This window comes from Pieris rapae, chromosome 12 (assembly GCF_905147795.1).
Source record: "Pieris rapae chromosome 12, ilPieRapa1.1, whole genome shotgun sequence".
Classification (NCBI taxonomy): Eukaryota; Metazoa; Arthropoda; class Insecta; order Lepidoptera; family Pieridae; genus Pieris; species Pieris rapae.
Genome location: NC_059520.1, coordinates 9,272,331 through 9,296,242, shown reverse-complemented (window position 1 = coordinate 9,296,242; position 23,912 = coordinate 9,272,331). Strand labels below are relative to the sequence as shown.

General features: G+C 32.7%; 1 protein-coding gene across 1 annotated transcript; it reads right to left on the bottom strand.

Annotated features, from left to right (window-relative positions):
- Nucleotides 1-320: 320 nt before the first annotated feature.
- LOC110997831 (zinc finger protein 91-like) lies at nucleotides 321-23,789 on the bottom strand. The gene is made up of 28 exons (XM_045630430.1): nucleotides 23,658-23,789; nucleotides 22,401-22,518; nucleotides 20,904-22,124; nucleotides 20,642-20,751; nucleotides 19,821-19,904; nucleotides 18,929-19,012; nucleotides 18,244-18,293; nucleotides 17,911-18,042; nucleotides 12,737-12,801; nucleotides 12,082-12,199; nucleotides 11,826-11,870; nucleotides 11,087-11,187; nucleotides 10,450-10,626; nucleotides 9,960-10,080; nucleotides 9,099-9,254; nucleotides 8,365-8,482; nucleotides 7,736-7,877; nucleotides 6,589-6,696; nucleotides 6,053-6,185; nucleotides 5,393-5,508; nucleotides 3,814-3,906; nucleotides 3,419-3,519; nucleotides 2,900-2,978; nucleotides 2,713-2,781; nucleotides 1,743-1,857; nucleotides 797-901; nucleotides 525-621; nucleotides 321-440 (listed from the first exon to the last, which is right to left on the bottom strand). The coding sequence occupies exons 2-28, from the start codon at nucleotides 22,508-22,510 to the stop codon at nucleotides 427-429; spliced, it is 3,864 nt and encodes a 1,287-aa protein (XP_045486386.1). The 5' UTR covers nucleotides 22,511-22,518; nucleotides 23,658-23,789; the 3' UTR covers nucleotides 321-426.
- Between the last annotated feature and the right edge of the window lie 123 nt (nucleotides 23,790-23,912).

The window sequence follows — 23,912 nt, the reverse complement described above, 5'->3', positions numbered from 1 at the left end:
TACTCGTACATCTTGTTTTTTTTTATTAATAAAATAAAAGTATACAAAACACAAAATAACCCTAAGGGTTTTAAACCTTTGAACCTTAGGAGCTACACCACAGTACAGATTATAAATTACTTAAAGTTTAAAAGAATACAATTAATAAAAACGAAACAAAAACAGATAGACAAAAAAAAGTCAAGGCTCAACTCTGAGCTTTATATTTTAGGAGAGAAATTATTTACAAAAAATGTATAAGTATTAAGCGTGGATATAACAAATTTGTATGAACTTTAGTTAAAATAAAACTTCATTTACTTAGAACAAATTTTTATTTTGGCTTGAGTTTATTTAAGTTAAGGAATATTACGTATATTATTATAACTTGAGTAAAACTGACGTAGTTACTTCCAAAAGCGCCATCCTTTCAGCAAGTTTTGAACCTTAATTGGGTAGACCTAAATGAAGTAGGATGTAGTAAATTGATTTCATACATTAACAATGATAATTATTTAAAAAAATTATCTGTAATTTTTTTATACCTTCATTAGGCGTATCAAGAATTACATCAGTCCTTGGAAATGAATTGCTTAGCATTTCCAATGCCTGCGGTGAATTTGGAATGATGTGTGGGATACCCTAAAAAAACATATGTTTAAGTGTGATTTTGAACGCAGCCTTATTGCTGCCATTGTTTGTTAATTAATATAAAAATCTTTGTTTTTGATGGCAACCCTCCTTAAAATAAATAAATTATTACTTTAAGATTTTATAATATTTAAGTTGTAAACTTCATTTGTAGGCCAAAATTTACCATAGGAACGGATATGTAGTACGCCTTGGAGACGCTTTCTCGTGGTATGTTATGTAGAGATAATTGTTTCAGCACATCTTCACGTGTTAGGCTGGTGTTTTCTAACTGAAATTATTTAGTATTAATTGAGATTATTACACCCTTGGGACGCATCGATTAATTTACATAATAGTTGAAATTAAAGTTAATACTTATACTAAAACTTTTAATTCGATTCCAGATCTGACAATTTCAGTGTTGCAACATTATGAAAAGTACTAAATAGTGACGTTGCGAAATTATTCGATACGGAAACGGAATATTTCCGGATCGATTCATTCATTGGTTTATAGTACTAATACTTTAATAGAAACTAAGTATATCAAGAAATTAAATATTACTGAACGGATAATTTAGTTATGACGATTAATTTTATTTACTTTTTCAGTAAGAGTGAAAGCTTTTCGTGGACTTTTTTTCTTGGGGACAAGAAAACATCCACGTCTTTTAGTGATGTACTTGGCTGAGGATCCATTTTGATGGAAAATCAAAGCAAATAGATTCAGTAAAAACTATAAACTATACTATTATTAAAAACAAAAATATTTACTTTTTATAAAATAAATCAGCGATTACTAATTGATAAATAATTATGTAATTATTTAAATAAAAATCAATATTTAGTCTTGAAACGGGCAGCAGTCTCATCTGATGTTAAGTGACACTCATATTACTAAAAAGCTTACAAGCCGACTTTTCTAGAACTGTTACTTTTTTCTAGGGCCCCTAAGTTGAATTAGTTCGGAAACACTTCAGTGGGGAGCTGGTTTCACATAGTGGTGGCGCGCAAAAACTTCGTCAAGAAACGCACAGTTGTGGAACGACAGACGTAAAAGTAATAGTAAAATTTGTAATATAAAAAAATAACCAATAAAGAACTTATATAATTGCACATAAAATAAAATACCTCAATAACAATAGTAAAAGAGGGATGTTTGAGTCGTAAGTGCGCTTGTAGTTCGGACACTTGTCGGAACCTTCCAGAACACCGGGGACAGTTAAAAGTACGACGCATTGGAGGACTAAAATACATAATACACAAATGTAACAGGGAAATAAACATTCAAATGCGACTATTTATTTGGTTACGAGGGTTAAAGACAGATTAACTATTGACAGAAATAATATCACTCTTGAGACACTGGAGTCCTTCAAATACTAGCCACCCAACATTGTTTATGTTCGAAAATGGAATGCATTTTCGGGGTTACCTACACATTATAAATACACATACGCGCCGTGCGTAATTCACTTGTGTAATGTTTTCTGTCAATGTCATCGGAAACTTAGAATCATGGATTCATGAATTTTGGTGATAATGGAGGAGGGGTAGGTATAAATAATTGTAGTAAATCTGCTAAGTAATACTTGAACGGCCTAGACAAAACAAAGAGTGTGTGTACTTTTGAACACGCGTTAGAAGTTATATTCCTTTGGCGTATGGAAAAAGAAACTAATATGCAGTAGTGATTAACGATAAATATTAAAATTAATCAAAAAGAATTTATTTAAATAAATAAATTATTATTAAATACTATCACCGTGGTATATAAAATTGATTTAAAAACACCAAAGCAATATTTATTTATTTACTGTTTAATTGTACTGTTACGAAACACGTTTTCTAAATATAAAAATACTAGAATATACAACTTGAATATAGTTATCGATTTCCATGCCACCTAGACCTAACTTTACGATGTCGAATTTAGATGTTGGTGTGCGCGCGCATCGTAAAAATTCACTCTTACCATTTTCTCTATGTTGCCAAAAGAAGTATAACTTCAATATTTAGAATCATATGTATGAAAATAGTGTAGTCACAAATTATTATAACAATCATATGGGCACTAAACATTACAAAGATACATAATTACCGTCTTAGAAGGTTAAGAGAACGAATGGGTTCGTTGCGAACCGAATCATTTTGTATACCGTGTACTTCTCTGAAAAAAAAAACAAATGATATTTTATATTGAAACCCTACTCACACAAATTAAACAAGTGCAGTCGTTTTTATTAATATTCCAGAAATTTCCATAAATTGTAAAGCATTTTACTCACTTTAAATGTTTTTGGAGCGCATTGACATTATGCAAGTTGTGTCCACATTTTGGACATATTGTTGAATCCTTGATCATTTCTGAAAGCACTTCAGAATATTGAAAATCAAAATTTCTTTCATTTTTTCTAGACCTTATATTTATATATTTAGTACTTTACAACGGATTCGACACAACTTTTCCTTTTAGTTTTAACAGACAGCAAATATGGCGGTAAACAGAAAAAGATTTTAAATACATACGTCAATGATCAAACTAGTGAAACAGACTACTAAAATCTAATCTGTTGATTATTTTCGTTCTATATTTAGAACGAATATTTTTAAATATGGAATGTGACTAGCCTTTTGTGATTGACAGCCGGTACCGACTTACGTTATTTTCCCTATAAGCAAATATTCTTTATGCGCAGATAGAAACATCTAATGTATCCATTTAGTCTTTATTTTTTATTTGGAAATAAAATCCCAGGGTAAAGCCCGACAAAGATATAATATAACATGACAGTTATTTGAAGTACCTTCATAATCATCCAACGCCTCGTCACAATGTTCCTTCTGTCTATGTTTGTAGAGTTCAAATTTATTTGGCAAAACTTGGTCACAATCTCGACATGGTATTCTAAAATAAAATATCTCAAAAACTAAGAGAATGCCGATTAAAGTTATTATGAGAAGAAAGGAAAGATATAGTCATTTTTATCTGTAATGTTTGTCATTTTTGTTCTAGTAGGTAAGTACAATAATTATATAACTAATCTGTAATAAGTGTTCTGTGGAAAAGTACCTATGTAAAAGTGTGTATGTCTAAACTGAATATTTATTGAAATACTATATTGATTGCATATTTAGATTTAATGAACATGTCTACAAACTATCTGTATTAAAAAACTACCCAGGTATATAAACCGTATACCTATAGTAATCCTGTCTGGCTATTTTCGTGGTGCCGCCATCTTCATGTGCGGTTTTCCCGTGTATTTTCTTTCTATGATATGCAACGCTCCAGCTAAACATATAAGTAGTTATAGATTTCATAAAGAAATTACTTTCATAAATTATATACGCGATCGAGGTCAATTCTAAAGAAGTTACCTATATTAAAATCCATCACAATACTATATTAAATAGTGTTGCCCAAAATCGGTCTTGGTCTTGCAGTCTTGGTCTTGTTCTTGCATTTTTGCAAGACCAATACCAATACCAAGACCGCCTTATCGTAGCAAGACCAATACCAAGACTGAAGCCTGCAAGACTTGAGCAAGACAATACTTAAGCCTGCAATACTCTTGCGTCTTGCAGTTAGGACAAACTGAGATTTGGGCGTTATTAAATTTTCAACTTTATCACTAGAGAAATAAGGTTCAAGGTTGATTGGGAAAATGTGACGTTCTGCGAATAAACTGTTGGTCGGTCGGTGTATTATATACCTACATATTTGATAATTTACCGACAAAGACGCCGCGGTTTGCAACAAGTGTATCACAGGCATTTGACACGCTGTCTCGATAGTGGGTGATTTAAACAAATTTGAAACGTGGAAAATCTCCAAATATGAGCGACGTCATATTGCTTTACGCATTTGGTTTTAAAATCACACATTTCCAAAAATCGAGATTTGCAGTGTCGGTTTATCAACTTCTATCGTATCTACTCTAGTAGCTAGTAACCTCCATAAAAACAGCAGGCAACGTATAGTTCCAATAAAAAAGGAACATCATAAACAATATTATTTGCATAATTATCTACACTTTATTTTTGCGTAGGCACAAAACCTATTTGATTTTGATTCTGATACTTCTGTTTTTTAATCTTTCAAAGATTTATTCTATCTATCAAAGAATGCCGCATTTTTCTTTGTCGGTCTTCGGCTTGTGTGCTTATAAATATGAGTTTTTATTTCAATTTCAGTCATTTCTAATTGAGTTTCGCTTCGAGTCTATCTTATTTATTATTCTCGCCCATTTACCTAGCTAGGTACTCTAAATTCTTATTGCTTTCGGAGTGAATGTTTACAATTTGACATGAGTGACGAATAAATAGCAATAGGCTAATAGGTATTTGCAAGTCTTGCGAGACTTGCGAGACTCTTGCTGCAAGATCAAGACCAAGACCAAGACTGAGAGCGCAATACCAATACCAAGATCAAGACCAGGTGTATTGACGCAAGACCAATACCAAGACTGGTCTAAGTCTCGTCTTGGTCTTGCATTTGGGCAACACTAATATTAAATAATGGACGGAACGTGATCTATGATCTATGATCTTCGGGTGAACCCCTTAGAAGTTAGAACGTGAACTAGCTTGTTTTATTCACAACCCGCTTTCAGCGACAACGTCAGTTAAACGTCAATATCAAAACAACTGTGACGTATTTCCTAGAAACCTTAAAAGCCGGCATCGCATTTGCAAGTTGTCCATGGGCGGAGTACTTAACTGCCTGTTCTGCCGTTAACCATTCGATTGTACGTATACTATTAAATAGACTGAACTACCTGTTAGGAAATGTCAATTCACACTGGTTACACTTAAATAAAAAGTTTTCGTTGGCATGCTTCAAGCGGCGATGTACTTGTAGATACGTCCAGTGCAAGTAGGAACGACCACAGTCCTATAACGGATTTGGTGTTGAAATATATCTACTACATATTCATATATAAAACAAATGAGTGCTTACAAATACACATGCAAAAGTGAAACTTCTTTGTAATGTAATTATAACTAAAGTAAAAGCCAATTAGAATCACAATGTTGACACACTGTATACATACTAATGATAATATAAACAAAAAATCTGCGTTTATTGCACAAGAGTAACAAGATGTTACGCGACACAATTGCGATCTAAACTTCTAATAATGTAATTACTAAATGAAAATATCAACCAATAGCGTGTATTTTTTCTCGATCTTCCTTACAGATAATCATATTCCCCTCTCTCTCTCTCAATCTCTCTCTCTCAATCTTTCTCACTATATCTCCCTCCCACCTCTCACTCCATGGCACTGTACGTGATGCGATGTTCGCTCTATCTCACTCTGTCTCTCTAGATCTTTCTCACTAATCTTTTTTATTCAGCTACATAATTTCTAAGCCGTATTCAATGACAAATGGCGGATGACGTTTTTGACAGAAATGTCATAATCATGACATACCTCACACAAAAAGTGTTTGACAACAGGAAATCCACCATATCCCAAAATCCCAGCACTACTTGCGCTTTCCTCTTTTTTACCATCGGTTAAATTCCTTTTGTAAAATCCATGTGTTGTCTTATGGGTTGTACACCTATAATTTAAAATTAATTAACTAAAATGTTACCAGGTTTTAGTACGGGACCAACGAGAACATAGGTTGGTAATAACTTCTTCATCAGGAATTGAAGACCTGGTCCTGAACACCAGGTTGGTGTATTTTTGGAATACTTAAAACTGTTGCGGAATACGGAATTCCACCTGCATCACCTCGTCATTCCACACCTGAGCGTTTCTTAAGACGGTTCCTACCGCACACTACTATGTGGAATCAGCTGCTCTGAGGTATCCGAACCAATTCCACTTAGGGTCCTTCAAGAGCGTACCAGTTTTTAAAAGACAGTTTTTAACTCGCGACCCGTCTGCCATGGGTATGACTGAACATCAGATGAGCTACCTACCCGTTTGCCACCTGTTCTAATACTTTTCACACAAACCTGGAATATGTAGCAAAACTGACTTTGCAGACGTGACAAACGAACGGATTTTTGACACCCTTGTGCTGGATTCTGTGCGAGTTTAGAGCGCCTTCCAGATAGAACACGCTGTGAAGAAATTTCACTTTTGAAAAAATTACATAGTAATAATATTTGCTAAATTTATTAATTATTTAACCAATAGTAATTATTTAATTATAAATCTAATATTAAACTTATAGTGAAAGCTCAGTAAACAATATTTAATACATTCTACTACTTGAAACCTAACAAATTAATTTATAATATGAATTAATTTAATTTTAATATTTTTTTATTACAGTGATAACTGAAACAAATTGCTCAACATGGTAGCCCTTCTAATTATTTTAATTGTACTATAAGTCTTGCAACGAAATGTTTATTTACAGTTTAAACTCCAGTCGATTTAACGACAAACTCCCTAAAGCGTCGGAAAAATATGGCTTTACTTGGTTTAGCTTGTCTCCCATACACTGACACACTCTACATAGCATTTCACCTACTCCCAATAACGCTAACAATTTACTAATCAAGTACTTTTCAAGTTGCTAAAACTAGTAAAAGAAGTGTGTACATAGTACACGTTCTTTTGTCGCTTCATTAACCTAGCTCGCAATAAACTCGACTATCGGAATAATGCATACTACATTTCTAAGAAACGTACTTTTAAGTAAAAATCGGGATTGCTTGCAGAATGTTGAATATAACTAATAAGTTATGGTTTATATATGTTGTCATATTCTCAGCTGCTCACCAACTTTCAACATGGCTTGTAAACTACGTATTGATGAACTTTACTGATACGTGCAATAGAAACGGGAGCGAAGATAAGTTTATTCACTCCTTTTAACGCTACCTCTTTATAACGCCATAAAACGCATAGTCCAGTGTCGTTAAATACAGTTTTAAAGGCTTGCTAACGCTCGGCATAGTGATACATTTGGTACAAGAAAAATGAAATAAAACTAAAGGAAAATTATCGTCATAGTGTGGAAATAAATAAATTTAGCTAAACACATAGGCATAGATCCTACGACTTATATTGATAAACTATGTAATATTAATATATGAGGGTACATGAAAAAAAAGAGCACAACTATCAATATAGAACAAATTAAAAACTCACTCTTCACAATATTCACACCGAAACGCCTTTTCAATTCTAACAACTCGTATGATAGCTTTGCTCGACTCATCCAACTCCTTGAGTAGGGGCTGACTCTCTTCTTGGCTCACTTCTCTTGGTATTGGCTTGCTAAGAGTGGATTCTGTAATATTTTATTAATAATAATATTATTATTTCTATCAAATGGTGTTATCTGTATAAAGACAGATGACAAGGGGTGGGGCGTAGTAAGAAACATCTCTCCCCCCCATATTTAAACTCCTTTTAATAATAGTTACTTTTTTTAATGTAACGGGCAAACGGGCAGGAGAAAGAGGGCAGAAGGCTGGCAATTGCATAGAAAGACTTTAAAAGTAACCAGCTGTTGTCGTGACCGCCATTTTATTTTCCTTTATTAATCAACACTAGCTTTTGGTAGACCGATTATTATTAAACGTTTTCGACGATGTTTTATTTAAATCAAAATGCTAGCGACTTGATTAAATATCGATCTTTAATTAATTGTCTAGAGATTCAATTAACTCTCTGATTCTTCACTGCGACATATACATGATGATTAAGAACGAATGGATGATTAAGATTTTTAAGCAGCTAATGAAATTAACTAACAGTTAATATAATAGAATTACCAGTTTTGGCAGCCTGTGTTACAAGTCCACTTGTGGGAGATAGTCGTTCTGTGGGTTCATCCTGCTTTATGTCGTTAGCAAATGTCTCAATACATTCACTTGATTTTGTTAAGTGCTCCTAAAATTTTCATAATTATTATTTCGTTCGTTCCAGAAATATCGCGGCCTTATCGCATATATTTGAGCGATTCTAGGCAACCAAATAAAAAATATTAAATTGATAATATATGAATTTACTAAGAAAATAAGGACGAAATAAAGCAATTAAAACTTATGACATATATATATTATATTATGTAACTGTTTACAAAACAGACCGTGAAAGGGAACATAAAAAAGAAAAGGACACATCAACAATGGGTTCATAAAAAAGAATATGTCACATGAAATAGAAAAAGGCTGTTAGTAAGAACGTAAAGTTACGGACAGGTAATGCTAATGATGTAATTTTTTAAACCGACTCCAGACCCTAGTTATATAATTTCTTTAAGTGTTATATATTATACTATATAAAGTCTCAGGTTCAAAACCAGAGTAGTAACAGTAGTAGTAGTAAGTACGGTATAAACTCGTGCATAGTGTCGCCGCACAGTTGTGTGCACAAACTTTTAATAGCTAGGTGACGGAAAAATAAGAAAAGAAATATACAAAGATATAATCATCTAACTAGATTTTTTTTTAGAAATTCGTTTTGAGAATCATAACTGTATAGTGGTTGCGGATAATAGAAATACCTGCGCATCTGAATGGTCCCGAAAAGCTCGAGAACAAATACCACAGACCAATACAAGTTTTGGGGATAACTCCTCCTCATGCGCTCGTAAATGCATACGTAAGCGAGATCTTCGAGTCAACTGTTTCAGACATATGTGACATTGGAATGGTTTTATCTGGAAAACCATTTTTAATCACCGTTTTATACGTAAAAAATATTAAAGAGCTTGCTAGTGGCTTCAGCGTCTGACTCTCATCTCTGAGACTGTAGGTTCAATTCCATCATCGTGTGGCAAATTTCCTTACAACCAGTCGACGGCGTGTGGCGGGTGATCACATTGAATATTAGATTGACAAATGATTTGGAACAGTCAGAAATCTTAGGTTCAGATCTTCGTTCTTGATTTTTATCTTCTTAATGGTCGTAGCCGGTGATTTTTTTAATACATTAAACGCAAGCGAAGAATTAGCAATGGTTGTTATAACGATTAAAGTGGTATTCAAGTACTAATAAAGACGTAATTTTAATTAAATTCAGAGGATATAATTGCTATTAATACACTATGTGGTCCGTCCACAATACCTAAATCATATTTTAAAGAAACTGTTAGCAAAAACTGTGTTTGGAAGGCAGATAACTTTGAGAATAAAATTACACTTTAAATACACGCGGGTTTTAAAGCTACACAACGGGAAAATTAAGGAATGAAAAAGAATTATGTATCCGTAAAAAATAGGGGGTATGTAAAATAGGCTTCATGTCGAAAAGACTCGTAACTGTAATCAGGTCAGTAATGATTTGTCGAAAAGACTTGTATCTATACTAAGGTATGTAAGACATCCTGCCGAAAAAGAAAAGCATGAAGCCTATCAAAAAATACCTGTAAATGTGTGACTCCGTGCTCATCTAATGTCTGCTTATCAAGGAATCGCTTTCCACATGTCACACATACGTAGCGGCGTGTGTCTGTGTGCGTGCGACTGTGTTTCGTTAATGTCGCTCTAAAATGATAATATGTTTACTTTTCATATGAAGGTACTTTCCATACAAGGTTTTAATCTGAAACTATTCCTTATCGCTATGTCTCTTTCTATCACGGAGTTAACATTAATTGATTGAAAGAGACGACTTAGTACTTAGTGTTCTACTGTTATAGATTTTCATTAATCAAGCTTTTTTTTATTCCTAATGAAAATTCAGTTTTATTTAAACTTTTTTTAAGGTCCTCAGAGGGCACCCAAAGAACCGGATCTATTGAAGATTTTCTCCCTCTCTTTTTATTATTATTCGAGCATAAAAATTTATTGTGAATTTTAGTTATTCGATCGAAGTATTTTGGTTCAATTCATTAGGTTCTGTATTATACTAACCTCAAAAAGAAGGTCTTTCCACAATCTTTAACAGGGCACTGCCACCTTTTCTGTTTACTATGTTGAAAATGTATGTGATCAAATAATTCGGTTTCTGTTAAAAACGTCGTATCCTTACATTCGTTACATTTGTACAAACCATCTTCGGTTTGAAGAGCGCTTTTGTCGTGGAACTGCCTAGTAAAAAAAGTTGCGAATAAAAACCTAAATAGTCTTTGTGTATCACACTAAAAAGTAAGTTCATTTGTATATTATTATTACATTTAGGGTTTATCATGCTGCAAGTAATAAATCACTGTAATAAGAGCCCTACCTAAATTATGTAAGCAGTACTGTATATTATAACGCAATCAAATAAAGAAACGCTTGACATGATGAAGAAAAATTCTAACACGAAAATGAGACAGCATATATATAAAAGCATGTTAGTGAGCAGGACAAAATGAAGTGATGCGTCTGTTTTACATTATTTGCCACCACTCTTTGGCGGCAAGCAACAACTTCAGATGCTACAATTTGTGGTAGGAAACGTTTGTTCATCAAAATATAGACTATATTATTTTATTTTCAGTATGGGATTACATTTTGTTTTTATATATTTTTGTGTGAACTTGATCTTTTATTAAATATTACGTACATATGAAACTTGAGTCTGACTTTTGATGAAAAGGACTCATTACAGTTGTGGCAAGTGACAATTTGCGGACTATCAGACCGACTTCGTTTTTTACGTATTTTCTGAAAAAGAAAATAAAGTAGAGACAATAATAGAATTATTTGCTAAACTGTTAATAAAATGATATCTAAAATATTTGTATCTGTGCAAGAGACATTGAAACAATAGATGTTTTAAAAGCATTTTCCGAAATTATGTCATATCGTTTAATGATATTTCCATTAAATTTTTGTTATCATTAAAAATCCGCATTGTATTATTTATTAACACTTGTTTTCTCCAAATAATTTTCTTTAGCTTCTGTGTTAAAACAAAAATAACTTGTTTATTGTGTCCAGCAAAAATATTTTTATTAGAGCGTACTAATAAAACTTGGCGATAAAAAGAGTGGCGGAGAGTTTATTGCCATTTCTTCTCTTCCGTTCTACGCCCTTGATTTAATAACTGGCAGTAAATGTAAATTCACAATTAATTTAATTTTTTTGGCGTTCATACGTGTTCTTGTTTACCTATATGAATAAATATTTTTTTTGTTTTGTTTTGTTTAATTCTTAAACGGCCGGCAATGCACTTGCGAGCCTTCTGACAATGTGAGTCTATGGTCGGCGGTATCACTTAACATCGTCTTTGGTCTTCTATTACATAAAAAATATATATACATATCATAAAAATAATAATCTTTAGTATGTAAAAACCTTACCAATAAACTATCATCATTTGTTTGCTTTGGTCTTCCTTGCGCCCGCTGAGACAAAATATTATAAATATAAAAGGAATATGTTATTAAAAAAACGATATTTATTTTTTTTAAATTGGGCCACTTTTGTAATACTATTTTGCTGTCCGTCTCCCTATATATCTTTTTATCGTTAAAGTTAATATAGCATCATTTGTGTTCCTGATTTTCCGTACCTCGATTTGAACAAAGAAACTTAATACTTTATTTATATACTCACTTTAAAAAAGTCCTCTTTAGAGGGCACGCAAAGAGTAGTATCAGTTGGAGATTTTCTCTTTCTCCCTCTCTTACTACATTTATGAGTGTTTAGGGTTTCTGCATTTGGGAATATACGGCTGAAATTATATTTTAATGTGTTGTAGTATCCCTTTAACCGCGACCCAAAGTCTTAAACATTTAATTTACATTCTCTATATGAAACAAATGTCATTTCTTGGTGGTTTATTGGAAGTGACTCTACGACACGATTTTACCGATATGTTTTCATATATTATGAAATGTGACAAATCGGCTCGACTAAAAGGTGACCAAAAAACTACGTATACTATATTATGACAACGCAGAAAAAAGATTTCTTTTTTTCCAGGGGGATAACCGAAAAAAACTTTATTTTTTTCGAGGGAAGGAGTACAGGAGGATGATGTTAAGTGGCACCACTGCCCGTGGACACTCAAAGCATGAGGGTTCGCCGGAGCGTTGCCTATAAATTATGTTTATTAAATTCATTCATTTCAGTCGTCTCCCCAGAACTTTTTTAATCAGTTGTCTTTCTGTGAAATTGTGTCTACTCTGTGGTGACAAGAGACAAAAATACTTTAGCTAAAAAGCGTACTGATTTATAGTTATAAAATGGGAAATAAAAAAGTACCCACCTACAATTAAAACACTTATGCTTAATCAACTCATTAACCTTCTGTGATAGCTGAACTTTTTCATTCTGAAAAGGTTTATTATATAAAATTTGCTTAAAAAATACTCGCTTAAAATATACGATGCAGGTTTGTTATTTTTTTATACAATAGGGGGCAAAAGAGCCCAACGGCACGCCCAAGTCATTACAGCCCATGGACACCCATTCTTTTATTATATTCGATATCCCACGAAAGATACCCACCGGGAGTCGATTCCACAGTTCGCTAGTTCGTAAAATATTAGTAAGAAATTAAAAAGAAAAACGGACTTTATAAAAATAAATAATAATAAAATTTATTTATTTTGGAATATTAGATACAGGTTTCACTTATTTTACGTCATTAAATTTGAACCCGTAGGCATCTCTACTCATCGGAAAGGAGACAGAGGATGTAGGCCGAGAACAGAAAAGACGGCGTAAAAACTCTCGGTACTCTTTTGAAATAGCAAATCATCAAACAACACTTAATAAAATAAATAAATAAAATAAAATAAAATAAAATAAAATAGCCTTTATTGCTGAACTTATTTTTACAGTAATTTTTCTTACAAATACGTTTATAACTTTTAACAGTTTCTTTTCTTTTCATAAATCAGGTATCGGTAAACGGTCGTTTCTACATTTCAGCTTGTCTTTCGACATAGGCCTCCTCTAAAGATTTCCACTCTGTTCTATTTTTCGCTATGCGCGTCCATATTGGGCCCGCCACTTTTTTGATGTCGTCCTCCCATCTTCTAGTCTGTCTGCCTCTGTTTCTTTTACTATCTCGTGGTTGCCATTCAGTTATTATTCTCGTCCATTTCTCCTTCTTCTCTCTTATCATATGCCCAGCCCACCTCCACTTTAAGCACCTGTATGTTGTGTATGCATTCTTAAATTTTGTTTTGTTTTTGATACATTTTAGTTTAACTCGGTCTTTTCTTTTAATTCCTATTGTGCTTCTCTCCATTCCATTCTGACAAACTTTTATTTTCCTTGCTTGTTCTTCTGTCAATGCCCATGTTTGGCACCCATATAGTAAGCATGGTAAGATACACATATTGTATATTCTCCTCTTGTTCCTCATAGACATATCCTGGTTCTTCATGACTTCACTGAGTGACCAATATCTCTTCCAAGTATTAGTTATTCTTCTTTCTATTTCTTTTTGCATACATTCCTCAGTAGATATTAACTGTCCCAAATACACATACTCCTTTACATACTCTATTTCTTCATCATTTACTGTTATGGACTCTGTTTGTGAGGAGTTAGACATTACTTTTGTTTTCGTTAAGTTCATTGACAGGCCTGCCTTCTCACTTTCTTCCGCTAACTGTTGCAACATTTCCTTTAGGGTTTTCGGGTTTTCCGAAAATAAGATTAGGTCGTCTGCAAAGCGTAGGTGACTCAGATTTTCGCCATTTATATTTAGTCCTTTATTCGTCCAATCCAGATTTCTGAATATCATTTCCAGAACTGCTGCAAATATTTTTGGTGAAATTGGGTCTCCCTGGCGTACACCTCTCTCAACCGGAAATTCTTCGCCTATAGATTCTAATTTTACTTGTGTGGTGCTTTTTGTGTATACGTTTTTCAGTATCCGTATGTATTTTGCATGTACGCCTTGATCTTTTAGTGCGTCCCAGATAAATCTATGTTCAAGTGTGTCGAATGCTTTGTTGAAATCCACGAACCCTATGTAGTAAATTTTGTTATATTCTTTAAATTTCTGGAGTATTTGTCTAAGGGCGTGTATGTGGTCTATTGTTGAAAAATGTCTACGGAATCCAGCTTGTTCTTTGGGTTGATTTTCTTCAAGTGTGTTTGTGATTCTAGATAATATTATTTTTGAAAACACTTTGTAAATATTGGACATTAAACTGATTGGTCTGTAATTTGCTATATCTCCTTTGTCACCTTTTTTATGTAGTAGTATAATTGTAGATTTTGTCCAATCCTCTGGAATGTTTTCCGTATTGATAATTTCATTAAATATATCTGTAAGTCTTGGAGCGATTACTGGTAACGTTGCTTTTAGAAGTTCGTTTGTAACAAGATCAGATCCAGGGGCTTTATCGAGTTTTTGTGTATTTATTGCTTTTATGGTTTCTTCCTTCATTATTTCCGGTATATATTCTTCATTAGTTATTTCGTCGTTTTCTTTTATAGTGTCTTTCTCTTTTTGACTTCGGTATAAGTTTCGGTAGAATTCTGTAGCGATTTTTAATATTTCGAGTCTTTTACCTGTACTATTACCATCTTTCTTTCTCATACTTGGTATCCAGTCCTTTTTGTAGTTTAACTCCTTCAATGCCTTTTTTATTCCTCCTGTCTTTTCTATGTAACTTTTCATTGTATTAGATCTTTTAGTTTTTCTTTCTTTCCTAAGTTGTTCACTGATCTTTTTGCTTACTTCTGTTACTCTTTGGCGGTTTCCTTTAATTTCCTTTTGTCGTAAAAGTTCTTTTCGTTCTTGTAATAATTGTTTGATTGTAAGTGAGACTTCTTTCTTGATACTTTTGTTTGTTTTTCTGGTTACTGTTTTTAGTTGATTTAGTAATAGGTTGTACTTTTCTTGTATCGATGGATATTCTTTCTTCTCTAATTCCGCGGCATCTAGAGATGTTTGAAGATTATTAAGTAATAGTTTAGGGTCACCTGAGTATTGTACCGCTAATTGTTTATTTTGAAATCGTCTTGTTTTCTTGAACATTCCTGACATCGCAACTCGAACCATCCTATGGTCTGTGTGGAAGTTTAAATTGTTTATGATCGAAATGTTCTTGAAGGCTTTTCTATTATTAGACATAATAAAATCGATTTCATTCTTATATTGTCCATTGGGTGAGATCCATGTCCATTTTTTTGATGGTTTCCTTTTATAAAAACTGTTTAGAATACTTAATCTGTTTTCCAGTGCAAAGTTTACTAGTCTTGTTCCGTTTTTGCTTCTATTTCCATACCCATAGTTTCCTATGGTATTTTCTTCCCCACTATTTTGAATCCCAATTTGTCCATTAAAGTCTCCCATCACGATGACGTTTTTGTGTGCGTTATCAATAGCGTTTTGGAGATTTTCATAGAATTCCTCAATTGTTTTTACGTCCTCTTTTTTATCAGATTCAGTTGGTGAATATGCCTGTATAATAGACCATCTCTCTTCTTTATCTCCGTTCACGGGCAGTTTTATATTAAGGATTGCAATACGTTCCGAGAATCCACTAAGTTCTTCTATGTTGTTGACTAGATTTACTTTCACCATGAATCCAACTCCATACAGCCCGGGCGTCTCCCCTTTATAATGTAGTACGTATTTGCCATGGTTTTCTATACCTTCTCCAAATCTGCGCATTTCGCTAATACCTATAATATCCCACTTTAACTCTTCTATTGCCAGCTCTAGTTCTTGGAGTTTTTCAGGTGTTCTAAGAGATCGACAGTTAATAGTTGCTATGTGGATGTCATTTACTTTGTTTTTCATGTTAGTGTTATTTTTTTCCTTTAGAGGGTCGTGGTCATTTTTCCCCACGATGACCAGTCGGCTTGGGGAAGTATTTTGTTTTGTTATTTTATGTTGGTTCATGTTGAGCTGTTTATTTTTCCGTTTACCGACAGTTAATTGTTATTCTTTGTTAGTTGTTGTCTTAGCGGGAAGAGACGAAAGAGAATTAGCTCTAATCCTCATTACGTCGAAAGCATTTGGTCTATTGTTAATCGGCGGCATTAGAGTTTGTTGTTTCCTTGGTTGAGCATTGTTTTGTGGGGATGATGATGTTTCTCTTTTGCGCTTTTCCTTATTTATGTTAGTATTTTTTCCTTTTACTACTAGTTTGTCAAATTTCAGGTACGCGATATTTCCCTTTTCTCTCTCCTCTTTTAGCTGCGCCTGCAACGTTTTCCTTTTCTCTATTACTTCCTTTGTGTAGTCTTCTGTAACATATACATTTTTGAAGTTTTTCTTCTTTCCCATAACTTCATTCTTCTTCCATTCGCTCGTAAAGGAAATCAGAATTGGTCTTGGTTTTCCAGAAGACTTTCCCTTTCCTAGACGATATATTTTGTTTATCTCATGTTCTTGTAATTGTATGTCAAGGTCAGTTTTGAAAATATGTATTGTATTTTGTATTAATTCTTGTGTAGACCTTTCGCCTTCATTTACTCCAAACATTATCAAATTGTTTTGCTTCTTTCCTCTTTTTAAACTTTCTACTTCCTTTTCGAGATTTTCTACTTTTATTTTTAAGTTTCTATTTTCTGTTATAATAGGTTGAAGTTTTTCGTCTAATCTCTCCATTATATTATTTGTTATCGAATCTTTCAATTCTATTGTTTGGTTCAAGATTTCATTCTTCATTTTATCAAACAATAGTTGAAACTGATCCTCCATTCTTGTAAACTAAATCTGCGTGTTATGGAACGTAATTAGTGGTAGTTTTTATTTACTTGCTCTGGCAACACTAGTTAGCTGTTACTGTGACAAGTGTCAATGTCATTGATCTTTTGTCTATGCTCAATATGATTGGTGGATTTCTAACCTCTAATTATCACTTTTTGGAGATACTTTTGTTGAAATTCAAGAACTTACGTGATATTGTGTGAAATCGGTAGTTCCACTACACGGACGACACTTCAATTTGTGTTTTGTGACGTCGCAGTCTCAAGAACAGTGTACGAAATTATTTTTTAGCACTCAATAATACGGAGCTACACAATTACGATGCTTACAGTATGACAGCCCAACAAGTAGTTTTTCAAACAGTAGTTTTTAAACAACACTTATTTTAAAACAAATATCGCAAATTAGAATTAGAAGTAGCCTGCCCAGCACTAGTCCCCGGCCCTTTTATCAACTAGATAATCGTTAACTTGATTGTGAGCCTTTTAATACAGGTTTTCCTAAATACATTTCTTAAGTTTATTAAAAGGCAGAGATAAAAGAGCCTCTGGAATTTTATTAAAGAAAAGTATCCTTTTGTGGAAGACTTCCAGCCGTAGTTTATTTCTACGGATTTTCCTATACAAGATATAAAGTATAGGCTTAAAAACATTTTTTTTTATTTGCTCCGACTGTGATATACGAACACAATTTTGAAAGCACAACAAAATCTATTAAAATGACACAAAATAATTCAAATTAATTTAATAAATTACCTTAACTTCATTAAATTTCAACAGATTCTGCAACGGTTCATCAACGTCATCACCAGTGTGAACAATCCATATGTCTTCATCATCACTATCTAAGGTCTCTTGTTTTACTATTGTCTCTAGTTGCATTGGGGCCTGAATTAAGTATTTTCAACATAAATCTTCAAAAAACAGTAAGTATAAATAATTTGAGTGTAACTGAGAATGTAAAAAAATGGGCATGTCTCGCTTCTTCGCGATTGGTCAGAACGGCCGATCGTGTCAGGTGAGTAGACGAGAGAGGCCGTAAGTTTAAAAAGAAGGTAGTCGCAAATATTTTAACATTTTTTTACTTACCATGTTTCCTTCTATAATTGACTTATTTTCGTCGTTTTCGTCTTGCCCCACTAAAACAATTTTAAGAAATTTAGAGTATAGGTACAGAAAGAAAGACCGCAGAAAAATCTTTCAGTTCAGTCGGTACATGGGTAATTAATACTAGGTAATAGGTATATTTGTCATTCCTACAACATCTATAATGATTTTTAATTGAAACTGATGTACAAATCCGCAAAAATATCCCCATTAGATAAACCACTGATTTCTTATACATTATTGCAATAAATAGTTTAGTTCCGATTGCATTCAGTTCTTTTCTTGTTCTACGACCTTGACCTGAGAATATATATTAATTTTCATGTTTATAATTGTACATTGTGCTACCTTTATGAGCAAATGATTTTCAATTTGAATTTGAAAATGTATTGTGTACTTATTATAGTTTACTGAAATCCCCTAAGTAACGATACTGAAAAGAACAGTTACATTTGTGCAACGCCAACACTAAACTAAAAAATTCTTCCGTTCGGTAAACTGGTCAATACAAATCATATTATATCATCGTTACCAGATCAAATCTTATATGATATTGCATCATGATAAGCCTCTTTATGTGGACCATTTCTCGAGATAAGCCTCCTAGGTATAGAACAGATTATAACGAATATGTATATAAATAAAGGAATTAATTTAAAAAATCTACCGTCATCGCCCTTTTTCACAGCATTTCTGGTCCGTGTTGCGACTGGTGAAGACGTTTTTGATGTAACATCATTAGCCTCCTTATCTATACAAAATAAATTAAAATTTATAGTGGTACTTCCGAACTAATTCAACTTAGGGTCCTTCAAGAAAAGAATGTACGAAGATATTTATCGAAAGTAAAATTGGAATAATATAAATTTAGTTATTTAGTAGTAAAATATATTTTACATATTATCTTACAATAATTGACGAGTTTCATTCCATATGAAACTACCTTTTGGAAGGGGCAAATAGTAATTTTTACGCTATTGCATAGATTTTATCCGGCCGATCTGAAAATTCCGTAACGAAAAGCAGGACAGAACGCATACTGCGTCTCACATCAGTGTCGCGTGATCGGTGACGTACACAGGTGCGTTAGAGTGGGAAAGACGGCATAGTGCGTATTCACATCTCTCTGACGAGATCGATGACGTAGCGTAAGGACAGCCGGTACAGCTAAGGTACGCTTTAGAGAGACTCTATAGGCGTGTTAGTCTCGTAGATAGTGGTAGATTGAATTAATATCAAAGAATAAAATCGCATTGCATAAGTTGATAAAAATGCTATGCAATAGCTTTGCCGCGGCAGACCCCGAATGCCACACGTTTTTTTTTGTTAATGTTGGCCAAAAGTGATTTTACATGACCCTGATAAAAATAAATGATTTAACCTCGTGTTCGTTGATTCAACCGTTTCCACCGCATACACATAACAGCTTTCTGCTATTAAATTTAAATCATCTACAATCAATTTGAATATTTAGTAACTATTATATTCAAAAGAGCTATGTTATTATTATTAAAACTTTCAGGCAGAAGTTTGGTTTGGCTGTCGCTATAGGTACTTACCCTCACTGTGTGCATCTTTGCTTTCTTTAGGTGGTTCGTGCGCTGTCTTTACATGTCCCTTTAACCACTTTAAGTTCGCGTAACCTAAAATTTGGCATTAATTTGCAATTATATTTTTAAGATTATTTGCATTAGATTTAAACTTTACATAATAAAATCTATTAGCCTAGCCTTTTAACTAAATAGCCCCGTTTAACTAGCAGCCTGAAAGATATTCAGACATAGTGTGTACGATTTTCTTTTTTATAGAACAGGGGGCAAACGGGCAGTTGCGTTGGCGGCCTTTTAAGAGTTGATACGCTCTGTTCTTGAATTTAATAAACTGGCTGGCTAACGCTTAGGTAGATAGTTACAATGTCATATAAATAAAAAAAATATGAAACATCTGACATAAAAAAAATATTTATACAAAAATTTTATTGCTTGAGTCAACCTTACATTCTTTCATTCTAAAACTGAGATTATTATTCGAGACGTTACTATGGCAAACGTTTTTATGGGAGATTTTCCTGCGCAGCACCACTATGTGGAACCTTTCTTGACGATAAGAGCGCACCAAATCTAAACCTTTGTGGCAGTTGTGTCCATGGGTGGCGGCGGAACTCTCATGAGGATCTCATAACTCTTACCCGTTTGCCCCCCGTTCTACAACAAAAACTTATACAAATCTACTCTATGTAGTATCAAACAACCTACTTGTTGGAGAAATATTCAAGTAACGTCGACACTACAACTAAAATGACTCTTTTTACACAAATCAACATAAATTCTCTATCCACAACATATATTTTTTTATATCTACCCCCACACTGCATAAATACCATAATCACACAATGGACAAGGAAATACGGCTTCCTCGTCTAAATCATGCTTATGCTCTTCACAGTGATCCATCACTTCAGGTAAATCCACAAATTTTTTGTCACAAAAGCTATAAACAAATGTTGCAAATTATAAAGAAACGGTTGTAATATATATTTGAAGGAAGCAAACGACACTTTTGAAGATTTCAATACATATTTTAATATTTAAGTGTCCATTTATTTTATTTAAAATTTTAATTTAATTGCTTATTTATATTACCGGCACTTTAATTCCGCCAAATGCTTAGTCTGGTATTTTCCCAAGAATTCTTTAACTTCTTCATCTGCCTCATCTACATTATCTAACGCTTTATCGAGCTCTGTTTCCGGTTCTATAATCTCTACGTCACTAGAACATTCCTTTCCGCCATTTAATTCTGCTTTTGTTGGTTTGTCTTTATTTTGATCAGAGAATTTCTTTTTCAAATCAATGTCGGTTATATTTTGAAATATGTACTGTTGGTTATTTTTTATTACCAAATATTCATCGCTATTAAGAGATTCGTTCGGACTTTTAACCAAACACAATTTAAAATGGTCTTCTAGACATTGTTCACAGATAATTTTTAGCTGTACCGACGTTCTTTTTTGAGGTGAACATCTGTGAATCCTTTGATCTTCATTATCGAATAAATACATTTTCTCGTAATTATTACGGATTATCTTTCCACAGATACAACAGTCCTGATTTGGGCCTGAATCTAAATTGGATTTATACCAGTTTTTATGCACTATTCTGGATGGATCAGATTTTCTGGAATGTTTTCGTTTATCATAATTCATTGATTTATCATAGGGTAGATGAGTCACAGGCGAATCTTTAAACATGTTTAAGATATCCTCTCTTGTAAAAACATCCTTTTGGTTATCATCATATTTTTTGTAGTTGTCTTTAATAATGGTTGTCGGTGTTGCGGCTCTATTAACTGGGTTTAATACTGCATAACTTTTAGTATTAGATTCTAAATATTTCCTAAATTGCAGTTCATAATTAGATGTGTTATTGCATATAGACTTAAAAGGTAGGCTATTAATAAAGCTTTTGGCTCTTGTCGGGCTTGAATTTCTACTAGACCAACGTGATACTGGGCTATCAATGTGAAAATCTTTGATACTGATATTGTCATTAAAATCATTTTCTTCGACTGGATCATTTGTGTACTTAACGAAAGGTATCTTTTCAGCAGTTAAATCAATTAAAGGGTCTTCGTTGTCGAATTGAATTTGAGTTGCGTTTATTTGAGTACCATCATCTAGAACGTATACTAAATCGTCGTTTTCTTTTTCTATATCACTATATCCTGATTGCATATAAGTGTCAGAAATGTGTCTACTTACATTTTGCTGATTATTAAGAAAGAATTGATATATATTATCATCTAAAGATACTGGTTGATTGCCAGTGATAGAATTCAAATCAATATCAAAACCTAATTGTGATCTGAAATAATTATAATAATATAAACCGAGATATATAGAAATTTACTAAATACCTATGTATTTAAAAATAAATACTTAAACATTATCTTTGATATTCATATATTATAATATAATATATCATTATCAAAGATATAATATATTATATTATAATATATTATATGTATAACATTACAAGGCACAAATTAATCTCATCACTTAGAAATATGATAATAAAGAACATCCATAAAATCCAATGTTCATCAGTGATAAAAAGACAACCTTACAAATAAGTACTTACTTGGCTTTATCAAAAAATAGCCGAAAGTCATCATGTGGATCAATTTTTAAAGTTACTTCATCACCATTAATATTATCCATGCACAGGACCAAGGGTGGCGGATCTGCCATTTTAGCTTCTACAACAAGAAATGTGTTAAATATTAAGTAAAGAACAAAAGTCTGTACATAGTAAAATAACTATTTATTTTAAAATATTATAAATTTTAATTAAATTCAAATCAAATCAAATTACAACCACTTCTCAAGTCAAGGGCGTAGAGGGGGTAAGAAGAACTGGCAAGAAACTTTCCGCCACTCTTTTCAATCGCCAAGTTTTTAATACAAATTGTTAGAACTGGAGCAAATCAATACCAACGATTAGGGTCATTTAAGTATTTGTCACATTTATAAAAGGCTTTATTAATTAATTTACTTTTAACAAGGGCTTTGAATTTATTTAGTCATAGTTCTCTTTCCCTTGGGAGTTTGTTGTAAAAATGAATACAATTTCCAGATAAGGAGTGGTTTATGAAATGTTTAATTCAACGTTTACCTAAAAGTATGGAATAGATGATAAAGCAATATTGCATCAGCTACATTTACAGCAGGCTTAAATATCACAAGAAAGTGATACTAAAAGAAAAGATATTATGAAAGTTTGATATGTATATAATATATAAATAATATAAAATCATTCCACTAGATAATATAAGGCACACTCTCAGATTTCTGTTTCCTTGATTTTTATCTTATTTTTTAGCACCACTGATTTTTGAAATATTAAGTTCTATTATCATTTTTTCATATAAGCAACATAATGAACATGTTTGATGAGAATAGCAAGGGTCAACATTTACTCCCTAATTAGGTCCTCTTTATAGGAAGGAAAAGAAAGAAAATTGTTTATTTAGTTTTACAATGTTGTCTTAGAATTAGATTCACATTATGAAAAAAGTTAATTAAAGATATAATTGATGAGAAGTTATAAATAAATTTACAAGATAATAAAACAAAAATTTCGCTTCTGTACATTAATTAATAGTTTCATATAATCAGTAACAATATAATAAAACAGAGTCTGATCTAAAATAAAAACTAAATGAATATTGGATGTTTTATGCCTTTTATTTCCAGCCAAGCAATTATGTTGAAGTTGAAGACGAAATAGAAAAAAAACAGTTGTGTATGGCCAGTGAATGCATTCTAACGTAGTATAAGAAACCACATTTTAGTTGAAATGCCATTATTATGAAATAAAAACTAAAATTTTACTAACCAGTTCCAGGTTTTCATCAAGAAAATTCTAGTTTCTCATAAAGCTGGCAGAGAAAACAAATGACGATTTTGATTTCTGACTGCTTCGTTATATTCAAATTTTGTAAGTCGCGCCTCGAACTCTAAAACACAATTGTGACAATTGATCATATATGATATAATTAATCATTTGTCATTCCGTATTCAGCGGGAAATTACTAGCACATGTGTCATTTTTAGACACTTTCTTGAATAGTTTAATCACCGCAAATTGGTA

What these genes read in the sequence shown, in the direction of transcription:
- LOC110997831 (XM_045630430.1), bottom strand. Translation starts at nt 22,510, where the DNA reads ATGGCAGATCCGCCACCCTTGGTCCTGTGCATGGATAATATTAATGGT. An exon ending in TTGGCGGAATTAAAGTGCCG is followed by an intron (nt 20,752 to 20,903) that starts GTAATATAAATA and finishes ATTTGTTTATAG; the next exon opens with CTTTTGTGACAAAAAATTTG. An exon ending in GGCGTTGGATGATTATGAAG is followed by an intron (nt 2,979 to 3,418) that starts GTACTTCAAATA and finishes AAGTGCTTTCAG; the next exon opens with AAATGATCAAGGATTCAACA.